This window comes from Danio aesculapii, chromosome 20 (assembly GCF_903798145.1).
Source record: "Danio aesculapii chromosome 20, fDanAes4.1, whole genome shotgun sequence".
NCBI classification, from domain to species: domain Eukaryota; kingdom Metazoa; phylum Chordata; class Actinopteri; order Cypriniformes; family Danionidae; genus Danio; species Danio aesculapii.
Window position 1 is genome coordinate 1,154,218 of NC_079454.1, and position 14,947 is coordinate 1,169,164.

Genomic DNA, 14,947 nt, shown 5'->3' on the forward strand with positions numbered 1-14,947 from the left:
TTCTTTCTCAGATATTTCCCAAATGATGTTGAACAGATTCAGGAATTTCTCACAGTATTTCCTCTAATATTTTTTCTTCTGGAGAAAGTCTTATTTGTTTTATTTCAGCTAGAATAAAAGCAGTTTTTAATAGTTTTAAAGCCATTTTAAGCTCAATATTATTAGCCCCCTTTAGCAATATTAGTTTTGGATTGTCTCCAGATTAAACCACTGTTATACAATGACTTGCCTAATTACCCTAACTTTACCCTAATTAACCTAGTTAAGCCTTTAAATGTCACTTTAAGCTGTATAGAAGTGTCTTGAAGAATATCTAGTCTAATATTATTTACTGTCATCATGACAAAGAGAAAATAAATCAGTTATTAGAGATGAGTTATTAACACTATTATGATTAGAAATGTGTTGAAGAAATCTGCTCTCCGTTAAACAGAAATTGGGGGATACAATAAACAGGGGGGCTAATAATTCTGACCTCAACTGTATACATATACATATACATATATATATATATATATATATATATATATATATAAGGGGTGTCAAAATTAATAGTTTCTTCGGTGCACCGTGATGCAGACGCAGACAATTAGGTATGGGTTCAGTAATAATCATAACCGGTTATTATGTACTGACGTCATTTATCTCATATGCACTATGTCGCCGTAGCTTACTATGGCGAGGGAGGCGATCGCAAGTATTTACACAACACTCCAACTACTTAAAAGCATAGAAACTGCACAATTTGACAGCGTGTGTGTTTGCTGAACAGTCTTTCACTGACACTTACAGCTGAAGCCCTATTTCACTGCGAGAAAAGTAAACTCCATTTCTCTCTCTCTCTCCCACTACGGATCATTTGACCTGCTGGCATGACTTTTCCTCTCCCTTCGGCTGTTTTACAGCGATACCTCTGGATACAGACACAAGCGCGTGCCTGCAGAGTTTTCTCCACCGTGTCTATCATGGATCAGCTGTGATCGCCACTGCCGCTTATCAGTGTCACTCCTCTGTGAAGAGCGCAGCGTGCAAGAGCCAATTGCTGCCCTTTTTGTTGAGCGTGTGACCAATCAAAGGGGTGTAAGAGAACTTGGTAGACAAGAATCAGAAAGCGAGCGGGATATTTGTATTTGTTTATATTATTTGCTATAAATGCTGGTGTTGTTTAAAGGTACAGTTTATATATCTGACTGTTTGTATTAATGGACAAAACTGTATTACAAAAAGTATATAAATATAAATATATGTATACATTTTAACACAAGAATTGCTGCTGTGAAGAAAATATAAAACTGTGTATGGAAAGCATCATCAATGCACCGTGATGCACCAAGATATCGAATTGAACCAAATCGATGGCATGATAATCATAACCGAACCGAACCGTGAGACTAGTGTAGATTCACACCTCTAATATATATATATATGTGTGTATGTGTGTGTGTGTGTGTGTGTGTGTGTGTGTGTGTTTTGTTCCTACTGGTTATATGTTCCTAAAAATCTATAAAAATCAAGTATAATAAATAAATAAATTAACAAATAAATAAATAAATGAATGAATATTAACTGAGAAATATTTAAAACACTGAAACTGAACGCCAATAATCAAAGCTTGGAGCAAAGTAATCCATGCTACATGTTATTTGTTTGTGCTTCTCATTTTGAGTTTGTGCTTGAAAAGCTGTACCTTTACTCCCAAGAGTCTGCACTAAAGCTCCATTCATGCTCTATTTTTATTATTTTTTATTTTTGCTCTACGTATACATGCGTCAGACGAGCGCCTGTGTCTACTGCGTCAGCTTTCCTTTTTCTGGAGTTCATAAAGCGACCTGTCGAGGTAAAAATAGTTTGGCTTTTGTTGTGCAGGGCGCCGGTGTCAGTTTGACGGTGGTGGACCAATCAGAGCAGTGTGGAGGCGGGGAGAGCGATCAGTGCTGCCTCAGGCTTTATAAACTGCTCAGAAACATCTTCAGTCTCCTTTATAAAAACGTCTCCAGTAAAATAAAAGCATGCTTAATGAGATTAGTTTTGAAGCAGAACACACTGTGCTTTGATGATGAAACTCACAAATGAAGATTTTAAGGCATCGTATTTAACAAAACATAAACAGTCTTTCTCTTCTTTATTAGCATGACATTACTATAAGCGAGTTTGTTTTAATTGCTGATTTACAGTCAATGAGCGCGCAGCTTGAAAGTCTGTATATTGATTTTGAGATGTTTTGTGAGGGAAATTGAAAGGATGTTTAGGAGAATAATAGACAGCCGTTCTGTGCTGTAATATCAATGCGTCATGCACAGAAAAGGGCTTCATTCACACTATAGTCTCACATAGCCGGCTCTATATAGACTCAATATACCTTATAATCAAACAATCATAACAGTGGGATTTTAATGAGCTCATCTGTCGACATGATGATGAAGCTCAGGAATCCATTCTGCTCTGACTCTCTGAGATTTTCAGAATACATCGCTGATCTCTCTTGAATGGATTCTGAGCGTAGTTTTTAACAGCAGATGATGCTGTGTGATTTTCAAACAGCCATACCCTGCTTGCATCCAATTCTTTACACATACCACCTGAACCTAAAATAACCACTGATGAAGTTAGGAAAGGTTTGAGGTAATTACAAAAATGTTCATAGTGAGCTGTGTTTCCAAATCTCTCCATATGTGTTTATAACAAGTCTAAAATTAACAGAGTACACTCCGCTCTTAAACACTATTCTAGAGCATCATCTGCAGATAAAAACTAGCCTAAAATGCCATCTTAATAACTAGCCAAGAGCACCGTGTACTGTTAAAAACTAGCCTAGAGTACCATAATAACTAGCGTAGAGCACCGTCTGCTGTTAAAAACTAGCCTAGAGCGCCTTCTTTGTTAAACACTAGTCTAAAACCCTATCTTAATGACTAGCCTAGAGCACCGTCTGCTGTTAAAAACTAGCCTGGAGTGACACATCAACAAGTGTAGAGCACAATTTGATGATTAAAACTAGCCTAGAGCAACTTTTTCTGTAAACTACACTAAAACTAGCCTAGAATCCCATCTTAATATCATTAAGAGCTTAATATAACATAGAACACATTTTGAGGTTAAAAACTAGCCTAGAGCGCCATCTGCTGTTAAAAACTAGCCTAGAGCGCATTCTGCTGTTAAAAAACTAGATTAGAGCCCAATCTGCTGTTAAAAACTAGTCTAGAGCGCCATCTGTGGTTTAAAACTAGCCTAGACCGCCATCTGCTGTTTAAAACTAGCCTAGAGCACAGTCTGCTGTTAAAAACTAGCCTAGAACGCCATCTGCTGTTTAAAACTAGCCTAGAGTGCCGTCTGCTGTTAAAAACTAGCCTAGAGCGCTATCTGCTGTTTAAAACTAGTCTAGAGCGCTGTCTGCTGTTAAAAATTAGCCTAAAGCGCCATCTGCTGTTTAAAACTAGGCTAGAGCGCCATCTGCTGTTTAAAACTAGCCTAGAGCGCTATCTGCTGTTAAAAACTAGTCTAGAGCGCTGTCTGCTGTTAAAAACTAGCCTAGAGCGCCTTCTTTGTTAAACACTAGTCTAAAACCCTATCTTAATGACTAGCCTAGAGCACCGTCTGCTGTTAAAAACTAGCCTGGAGTGACACATCAACAAGTGTAGAGCACAATTTGATGATTAAAACTAGCCTAGAGCAACTTTTTCTGTAAACTACACTAAAACTAGCCTAGAATCCCATCTTAATATCATTAAGAGCTTAATATAACATAGAACACATTTTGAGGTTAAAAACTAGCCTAGAGCGCCATCTGCTGTTAAAAACTAGCCTAGAGCGCATTCTGCTGTTAAAAAACTAGATTAGAGCCCAATCTGCTGTTAAAAACTAGTCTAGAGCGCCATCTGTGGTTTAAAACTAGCCTAGACCGCCATCTGCTGTTTAAAACTAGCCTAGAGCACAGTCTGCTGTTAAAAACTAGCCTAGAGCGCCGTCTGCAGTTTAAAACTAGCCTAGAGTGCCATCTGCGGTTTAAAACTAGCTTAGAACGCCATCTGCTGTTTAAAACTAGCCTAGAGCACTATCTGCTGTTTAAAACTAGTCTAGAGCGCTGTCTGCTGTTAAAAACTAGCCTAAAGCGCCATCTGCTGTTTAAAACTAGGCTAGAGCGCCATCTGCTGTTTAAAACTAGCCTAGAGCGCTATCTGCTGTTAAAAACTAGTCTAGAGCGCCGCCTGCCGTTTAAAACTAGCCTAGAGCGCCGTCTGTTGTTTAAAACTAGCCTAGAGCGCAATCTGCTGTTTAAAACTAGCCTAGAGCACCATCTGCTGTTTAAAACTAGCCTAGAGCACTATCTGTTGTTTAAAACTAGCCTAGAGCACCTTTTTTGTTAGAAACTAGCCTAAACCTAGCTTAGAATCTGATTTTAATAACTAGCATAGAGCATCATCTGCTATTAAAACTAGCCTCGAGAGTCGTCTGTTTGGAAAAAAAACCTAGCCTAGACCGCCTTCTGCTGTTAAAAACTAGCCTAGAGCGCCATCTGCTGTTAAAAATTAGCCTAGAGCGCAGTCTGCTGTTAAAATCAAGTATAGAGTGTCCTTTTCTGTTAAAAACTAGCCTAAAATTAGCCTAGAATGCTATCTTAATAACTAGTCTAGATCGCCGTCTGCTGATCAAAACTGAAGTCCAGCTTTTTGACACATGAACTATTTTATGGTGAATATATGGTGCAGCAGGGATAAACGATTCAATAAGTGTCAATATGGGGTGAATGAAATCTGGCTTTAATGAAACATTAGTGTCACTTAAACCGCTATAGCGCACACACAGTCTGCTCCAGTCCAGAAACACGGAAGTATAGAGCGGATCATACAGAGGGGATGACCACAGACCGCTCACACAAATCACACAGAAGGCTATATTTTAAGGATAGAGGAGAACGGATGAGATATAGTTATAGTCCGCATTAGAAACAGAAGCGATAACACCGGTGCAATTCACAAACACTCAAGGGAAATGAATGTTGTTGTTGTTGTTTGCTTTTATCGATATTAATAGTATAGATGGTATAGGAGTCTGCCGTCACTTTAAAATCTCATGCAGAGATAATGACTGCGTTTATGTCAACACTTGGGAGAAAAAATGTAATGTGGTGATTGTGAAGCACTCTGATGTCATGACAATTAATCTGGGTTGACGAAAATGGATTTTGTTTGTATTCTCCGTAATTTTAAGTAAATCGTTCTGTTGTCGTTTGTTATGGCTCTAATTCTGTGAACCATTACGGATTTGGCTGCTGTGGCATTCTGTCTTTTTAAATATATCTTCATTATTGACAATTGCTGATAGCAACGCTTTCTGAAACATGATGACCTGGTTTCTAAAGCTCTCTCCTGCATATCATTTATTTGGGTTTTTCTCATAATATACATTTAATCAAGATGTATCCATATCAGCAAGTAAAAAAATGACATATACAAACATATACAAAAATACATTTACAGAGAGTTTAATTAAATAAACAAAACAGCCTTAAGTTAATTTCTTATTTACAATTTGTCATGTTATTTCTGTCTGTATACCGCATGAGGTGCAATTCTGCTCCAATAATCGTCATGAAATATGTTGTGTCAGCCAAAGCCTAACAAGACATTGTATGTTTGGTATTGACTAGGGGTGTTATGGATCACGGTGGATCACAACCCATATAAACTAGCCTAGAGCGCTGTCTGCTGTTAAAAACTAGCCTAGAACACCCTCTGCTGTTTAAAACTAGTCTAGAGCCCCATCTGCTGTTTAAAACTAGTCTAGAGCCCCATCTGCTGTTTAAAACTAGTCTAGAGCCCCGTCTGTTCTTTAAAACTAGTCTAGAGCCCCGTCTGTTCTTTAAAAGTAGTCTAGAGCAACGTCTGCTGTTTAAAACCAGTCTAGAGCGCCATCTGCTGTTTAAAACCAGTCTAGAGCGCCGTCTGCAGTTTAAAACTAGTCTAGAGCGCCGACTGCTGTTTAAAACTAGTCTAGAGCGCCGTCTGCAGTTTAAAACTAGTCTAGAGCGCCGTCTGCAGTTTAAAACTAGTCTAGAGCGCCGTCTGCAGTTTAAAACTAGTCTAGAGCGCCGTCTGCAGTTTAAAACTAGTCTAGAGCGCCGACTGCTGTTTAAAACTAGTCTCGAGCGCCGTCTGCAGTTTCAAACTAGTCTAGAGCGCCGTCTGCAGTTTAAAACTAGTCTAGAGCGCCGTCTGCAGTTTAAAACTAGTCTAGAGCGCCGTCTGCTGTTTAAAACTAGTCTAGAGCGCCGTCTGCAGTTTAAAACTAGTCTAGAGCGCCGTCTGCAGTTTAAATCTTGTCTAGAGCACAGTCCGCTGTTTAAAACTAGTCTAGAGCGCCGTCTGCAGTTTCAAACTAGTCTAGAGCGCCGTCTGCTGTTTAAAACTAGTCTAGAGCGCCGTCTGCTGTTTAAAACTAGTCTAGAGCGCCGTCTGCAGTTTAAATCTTGTCTAGAGCACAGTCCGCTGTTTAAAACTAGTCTAGAGCGCCATCTCCTGTTTTAAACCAGTCTAGAGTGCTGTCTGCTCTTTAAAACTAATCTAGAGCACCGTCTGCTCTTTAAAACCAGACTAGAGTGCCGTCTGCACTTTAAAACTAGTCTAGAGTGCAGTCCGCTGTTTAAAACTAGTCTAGAGCGCCATCTGCTCTTTAAACTAGCCTAGAGCGCCGTCTGCTGTTATGAACTAGTCTAAAGCTATCCTAGAATGCCATCTTAATACTAGCCTACGGCACCGTGTGCTGTTAAAAAGTAGCCTAGAGCAGTTTTTCCCAACCCTGTTCCTGGAGGCACACCAGCAGTACATACTGTGGATCTGGTCTCCCTAATCTGACCCATTAACTTCAGCTTTTGGAGTCTGGTCTAATGTTCTGATGAGTTAATTCAGGTGCTTTAGACTAGGGAGAGGCTGAAAATGTGTACTGTTGGTGTGCCTTTAGGAACAGGGTTGGGAAACGCTGCCATAAAACTATGACCATAATGTTGACACTACTGCGGCAGGTACATGTTTTATTCCTTTAAACTGAGCATGTTCTTGAGCAGATTCACACACACACACGCACACACACACACACACACACACACACACACAAGTAAACAAAAACAATTGCTCTGTAGATGCGAGTGCTGTAGGAGGGTCAGCGCTGTCCCCGCGGAGCGCCTGCGTTTAACAGATAAGACGGGCTGATCTGAGGACAGCAGTGTCTGGAGTGCGGACGGAGTGGACAGATGGGCTGAGAGAGGCGTAAATGAGGAACGCTACAGAACTCACACTTTATGCTTCGCTACATTTCTTCAGAGAGAAATGTCAAGCCGCACATAATCAAAAGTCACCAGTCTGTTCAGGAGCCGGCCTCGCAGATCACATTTATGGTGCGGATTATGTTCCAGAAAAGGGGAGAAGTTGCTAATGCTGCAACCCCTGCCAGTGAATCAGAGAGGAGCGCTCTTATAATCAGTGGATACATGGAGACGAGGACAGACACATGAGACAAACTCCAGAAACACACACGCATGTTCACCCAAAACCTACATTTCTGTCATCTTTTACTCATCACTCACTTATCACAAACCTGTTTGAGTTTGAGTTTCCTTCTGCTAGAACACAAAAGAAAACCTGTAACCATCAACTTCCATGTTATTTGTCTTTTCTACTAGGGAAGTCAATGGTTACAGATTTCTAGAAATGTTCAAAATGACCTATTTTGTGTTGAGCAATAAAAAAAAGAAAAGAAAAACACCTGAAGGTTTGAAACCACTCGAAGGAGTAAATAGTGAGTACTTTTCATTTGAGGGTGAACTGTCCCTTTAAGATTTTTAAGAGCTGTATACATGTGCATATAGGAGAATATCCAGCCATCTGTTCGAGACCTCAGGCTGAAGTGCACTTGGGTTCTGCAGCAGGACAATGATCTAAAGCACACCAGCAAGTCTTTGGAGTGGCCTAGTCAAAGTCCTGACCTGAATCCAATTGAGATGCTCAAAAAAAATCCAATGTGGCTGAATTACAACAATTCTGTAAAGAACTGGAACAGACTCGTGGCAAGTTATGGAAATCCCTTGATTGCAGTTGTTGCTGCTAAGGGTGGTCCAAATAGTTATTAGCTTTAGGGTGGAAACTCTTTTTTCACACAGGGTTAAGTCGTTTTGTATTTAGTTTTTTCCTTAATAGAAACCATCATTTCCAAAAAGTCATGATGTGTTAACTTGTGTTGTCTGACAAATGTTTAAATGTGTTTAAACTAAAGTGTGACAAGCATTTGTACAAAATTAAGAAATCAGAAAGAGGGCAAACACATTTTAACATCACTGTATATACTTAAATAGTGAGTCAATAAGACTTAATCAACATTAAAAACAATTAAAAAAAACTAAATGTCTTGGATTAGGTGGGGTGAGTCCACTTATTCATCAAGTATTTGATCAAATCTAAATAAAATAGAAATGTTGTCCTCGCATTATTTACTTGATAGGGACACGACTTCATCGTGTCAGATGTAGTATTGTGCACATATTTACATTTTTACCTCATAAATCAACTAGCAACTTTTACTCATGCTGAGATCAGTGAGATTCATATATATATATTCAGTTTTTACATTGTTTTTAGAAATATTGTTGAACAATATGCAAATATTTGTATAAATTATGTTTAATACAAATTATTATTCAAAAGTCCTGCCTTTTGAATATTATTATCCATTTTTCCGCCTTTTAGTGGATGTATTGCCTGAGGAAACTGCTGTGGCTTTGTCACACAAGTGGTTCTAATTGTGTCTGGCCCTGGTCATCGTGTCCGTCAGACTGAAGAAACTTTTTTGCAGTAACATGACCAAAATATTCAAGACCGATCAAATCACATGCACGGCTTTTGAAGACTCAAGAGGGTCCTTTTAGGCCCCTTATTACTTAATATTATTATTTTAGGCCCCTTATTATTAGGATAAAAAATAAGTCTCTGGCGTCTCTAGAGTGTGTGTGTGTTTAAAGTTTCAGCACAAAATATCACACAGATTATATTTTTAACTCTCTGAAACGGCCTCTTTTAGACTTTAATCCCAATTGTGGTGTTTTGGTGACTGTCGCTTTAAATGCAAATGAGATTGTGCTCTTTTCAGAAGAGGGCGGAGCAAAAGATGCCTGTGTGTCAGCATAGTGGCAGATTATGGCTGCTTCTCACTCAGGGCTGTTTATGCTAACGAAGGAGAGATGGTGATTAGTGGGCGGGGCTTTCCCCCTCTGATGACATGCACAAAGGGAGAATGTCAATCACAGTGTTTCTGCTTCATCAAGTCTGATTATAAACAATACAATAAACACATTTAACCGTTATACACTGCTTATATTCACACTCTGCTGACACACAACTGTGTTTAAACCCCTTATTAAAGTGATTTCTGCATAATAGCTCCACTTTAACGCTTTTTTAGGACCCGTGGCCACCCTGTAGTACATACATGATGTGTTTTGACTGATCTGAGCGCAGTAAACTCACCCCTCGCCACCGACTTTGGTGATCTTGAGTCTGAAATCCACAGAGTTTTGACTCGGCGGCTTCCACTTCAGGATGTCATCACATCGGCCTGGCTTATATTTCTACAGGGAAAACACAGAAACCAGCTCGCTTTAGGACATGATCTAAGTAATATGCGTCACATAACATCAACGGAAACCCTTCACAATTGTGTGAAGCCTCCTGAAAACCATAGAGCCTAGCAAATTTAGCAAGCATAAGGTCTTTAAATGATCAGTGTAAACAAGGTTTTGCTATAAATCTTCACAAAAGTTCACATATGAAATAACATTTCTGAAAACCTCCTGGACTCATGCCAATTAGGTTTTCCATGATCAAACTTAATATTTTAGAAAAGCCATGTTAATATCAGTATAGCAAATAAAGTATTCAGGCGTGTTTATCTCTTAGTCATCGCTGTATTTGCACTGGATTATACTGTGTGCTTCGCTCATGTTTTAGCTTTGATCATTAAATGAACCATTCAAATATCAGCTTAAAGTGAAACTATACAGATCTATCGTGACACATTACCTGATTATTGTATGCATATTAAGTCAACAGTCTGTTATACTTTTAGAAACAACATCTGCATAAAATTGACTTCTTCATGCTCAGTTGAAGCCTCCGAAATAAAAAAATGTGGTGTTTTTCCACTTGATGTTTAAAAGCATACATTCTGACTATATAAAAACTGTAAAAATAAATAAATAAATATGGTTATATATGTACACTCACTGGCCACTTTATTAGGTACACCTGTCCAACTGCTCATTAACGCAAATTTCTAATCAGCCAATCACATGGCAGCAGCTCAATGCATTTAGGCATGTAGACATGGTCAAGATGATCTGCTGCAGTTCAAAGCGAGCATCAGAATGGGGAAGAAAGGGGATTTAAGTGACTTTAAACGTGACATGGTTGTTAGTGCCAAACGGGCTGCTTTGAGTATTTCAGAAACTGCTGATCTACTGGGATTTTCACACACAACCATCTCTAGGGTTTACAGAGAATGGTCTGACAAAGAGGAAATATCCAGTGAGCGGCAGTTCTGTGGGCACAAATGCCTTGTTGATGCCAGAGGTCAGAGGAGAATGGCCAGACTGGTTCCAGCTGATAGAAAGGCTTCCAGCAGGATAACGCACCATGTCATAAAGCACCAATCATCTCAGACTGGTTTCTTGAACATGACAATGAGTTCACTGCACTCAAATGGCCTCCACAGTCACCAGAGCTCAATCCAATAGAGCACCTTTGGGATGTGGTGGAAGTGGAGATTGGCATCACGGATGTGCAGCCGACAAATCTGCAGCAACTGCGGGATGCTATCATGTCAATATGGAGCAAAATCTCTGAGGAATATTTCTAGTAGCTTGTTGAATCTCTGCCATGAAGGATTAAGGCGGTTCTGAAGGCAAAAGGGGGTCCAACCCAATACTAGTAAGGTGTACCTAATAAAATGGCCGGTGAGTGTTTATTGGCATACATAAAAGCTCTTTTCCACTTTCAATATCCACATCTAATAGGAAAATCAAATGACCAAAAGACACACAGACTGACAGAACTTTTAGCTTAGCATAGCATGAATAGTTAAATCGAATTGTGCAAACTTCAAGTATACAGTGTGTGAGTTGATCTAAATAAATGATTAGTCAGTGATGTGAATGAGATGTAAAGTGGTTCAGAATGGAGCCCCAATCAGCGTAAAGCAGAAGCTCTGTCATTATTTGTCCGCCGTTCATGAGAATCCACAATCAACATTTGAGCGCGGTGTTAAACAGTCTTTGTGCACAAACTCACAACACATGCTGTCTTTCAGGATTAAACAGCCCTAAAGCAAATTAAACCACTATATAATTGGCTCAAAATATTCGTTAAAGTGCCCCAGTTATACTATTTTAAACACTAATGCTATAATATCACTATTAAATTACTTTACGTTATTAAATGATATTATTTTTGTCATTAATCCACATTTAGAATTTAATGTAAACAATGCTAATACACCAACATCTTGAAGTATTAATATCTACACACTGTTCCTTTGTAATACCCTACTGAAAAAAACAGCTTTAACCAGCCCAGGCTGGTTAGCTGGTTTTAGCTGGTTGACCAGGCTGGTTTTAGAGAGGTTTTGGCCATTTCCAGGCTGGTTTCCAGCCATTTCCAGCCTGCTCTTAGCTGGTCAGGCTGGAAAATGACCAGCTAAATCCAGCTTGACCAGCTTAAACCAGGCTGGTCAAGCTGGTTTTAGCTGGATTTATCTGGTCATTTTACAGCCTGACCAGCTAAGACCAGGCTGGAAATGGCTGGAAACCAGCCTGGAAATGGCCAAAACCAGGCTGGTCAACCAGCTAAAACCAGCCAACCAGCCTAGGCTGGTTTAAGCTGGATTTTTTTAGCAGGGTACACAGACAAAAACACCACTGAACGCATGTGGTGATGAGAAAGTCACATGATGAACCAAAGCTCATCACAAACAACTGTTCTACAAGCAGAGAAACACACTGATCTATCTATCTATCTATCTATCAATCAATCAATCAATCAATCAATCAATCTATCTATCTATCTATCTATCTGTCTGTCTGTCTGTCTGTCTGTCTGTCTGTCTGTCTGTCTGTCTGTCTGTCTGTCTGTCTGTCTGTCTGTCTGTCTGTCTGTCTATCTATCACAATCACAGTAGCAAGTCACTAAAGTAATGCAATAAACATTATTTATCAACATTAGATGCAACATTAAACACTAATGTACATAACTGATGACAAAAAAAACTAAAAAAGCATAGTAAAGGGTCACGGGTAGCAGTTTAAGTTGTTACATTTGTTTACATTGGTTCAGTGTAATCAATCAGTTGCGTTAGCTGTTGTGTCAGACTAATTGTTGTGAATTAACAGGTTAAAATGAGCATTTTGCTAAATAAAATTAAACACATTTCAGTTCTCTAGTTATCTATCTTCGATTTATTATTTTAAACATGTAAAAAATGCAATAAAATAAATAAAACTGTTAGACAAAGCAAAAATACAACTCGATACATTTAATATGTAATCCTATCCCTTCTTCACTCAAAGATAAATAACAGTCCATAACAACAAATGAGCAATATTACATGAGTAGCAGTGCGATATGGTGTACATCTGCACGATATACAGCCGCATTGCACCGCCACTCATGTGATATTGTGTTCATACAACAGTTAGACAGCACATTCATGTGTATAAAATCAAACACGGAGAGTCTCAGAAACCCTTATGTATGAGGAACTACTTTCCTTCGCCGTTCATTCACATCTGCAGCTGATGTCAGAACAGCAATAGCTGTTACTAATTCACCAACGTCACTGTAGAGCTAGTATTTGATTGATTCTTTAGTGTAATGTCTAAAGTGATGACAAAACAGGTGATTTTGCAATCAATATGATAAGGCTGAACAGCATGAAATGCCATCAGTCTACAGAGATTTACCAGTATTTCTCTGTTGCAATCGGGAGATCACAATAATAAACCCTGAAAAAGTCAAAGCAAAGCAAACACTAGCAGATTACTGTGGTGTAAATACAGAACTACAACATACAAAAGAGAGAGATCGACTGAGACTGTCATTTACCTGTTTAATAATGATTTGATCAGCTGTAGATCAGTTGAAATCATGCTGTTTTTCTCTTAGGGCTTATTATGCGATCTCTGACGGCATCTTAGGAATGAACATCGTCAACCGTCTTTGCTCAGAAACAGGCTAGTGGCTGCCGACGTGCTGTCTCTCAGAAATTACAAATATTTAAAATAGGCTCTATCCTTATAAATAAACTGCACAGTTGCAATCTAAACAACTACATCCTCGACTAAAAAAAGCCTCAAAAGTGCATTATGTTATCCAACAGCTGCATCCTCTGCTTGTATAATACACAAGGGTGAAGGGGCGGTACGAGTGCTGTTATTTGCAGAATATCGCACGACTATCAGCCAATCGGATTCAAGAACCAGAGAGACTGTTGTATAAAAAATAATAATGCATAACAATGAACAATAACACACAGCAAATATCAAATTAACTCCATAATGTGTCAATCTATTCACTACTCAATGTTGTCTAACTCTACTATTAAAGTTTTGTGAAAGAATTGACTTCATAATTCAGTCAATTTTGTCCTGTTTTGTTTTAGTTATTTTCAGAATTGAGATAAATAGCTCCTCCATCCTCACAGCGCAGGCATCAGGATGTGTTGGTTTTTAATCTGTTTCGCATTAGCGTTTACATTTACATTTAAATTACAGCCCTTCATTCATTTAGCGGACGATTCCATCCAAAGCTGCTTACAACCGTTCTCGCATTTAGATATTGATTTGAGTAATCTGCGCATATTTAAACACCAAATTCTTCTGTGACCTGAATGATTTGGTACAGTGAGAGCATTATGAGGAGAATAAATAGATTTTTTTAAAAACGGCACAACATGGGGATGTGCAATTAGCTGCATTTGCATTTACACAGTGACTCAGTGGTTAGCCCTGTGGCCTCACTGCACGAAGGTCACTGGTTTAAGTCCTGGCATTTCGGTGTAGAGTTTGCATGTTCTCCCTGTGTTGGCGTAGGTTTCCTCCGGGCCTAAAAAGGTTTCCTCAGGGTGCTCCGGTTTCCCCCACAGTCCAAACACATGTGCTACAGGGGAATTTGTGTATGGTTGCTTCCCAGAGATGGGTTGCAGCTGGAAGGGCATCCACTGCGTAAAACATATGCTGGATAAGCTGGCGGTTCATTCCGCTGTGGCATCCCCAGATTAACAAAGGGACTGAGCCAAAAAAAAAAAATGAATGAATGAATGAATGAATGAGAGAATGAATGAATGAAAGAAATGTATATATTGTTACATATATTGTTATATCTAGTGGTTATTAATCACATTTGTTTTGTCATAAATATGTGTGTACTATATATTACTATTATTAGCATTATTTTTATGGATATACAAATACACACGCACATGCATATAGTTGAGAAAATGTGTGCAATGTGTGAAAATATATATATATATATATATATATATATATATATATATATATATATATATATATATATATATATATATATATATATATATATATATATATATATATATATATATATACACACACACACACACACACACACAATTTTTTCAATGGGTGTTATGGTTTAATACACACAAAATTATTGCAAAGATTTCCCAAATGATGTTGAATTTTTCACAGTATTTCCTCTAATATTTGTTCTTCTGGAGAAAGTCTTATTTGTTTTATTTCTGCTAGAATAAAAGCAGTTTTTAATAGTTTTAAACCCATTTTAAGGTCAATATTATTAGCCCCCTTCAGCAATATTAGTTTTGGATTGTCTCCAGAACAAACCACTGACTTGCCTAATTACCCTAACTTTACCCT

The 14,947-nt window shown here is 38.6% G+C and overlaps 1 protein-coding gene across 1 annotated transcript in view; it reads right to left on the minus strand.

The window, feature by feature from the left end:
- Positions 1-14,947, minus strand: part of rngtt (RNA guanylyltransferase and 5'-phosphatase) — a 188,487-nt gene that overhangs the window by 24,269 nt on the left and 149,271 nt on the right. Inside the window, exon 13 of the mRNA XM_056481173.1 lies at positions 9,513-9,613. Within this exon, the coding sequence (XP_056337148.1) occupies positions 9,513-9,613 (101 nt within the window). The remainder of the gene's footprint in view (positions 1-9,512; positions 9,614-14,947) is intronic.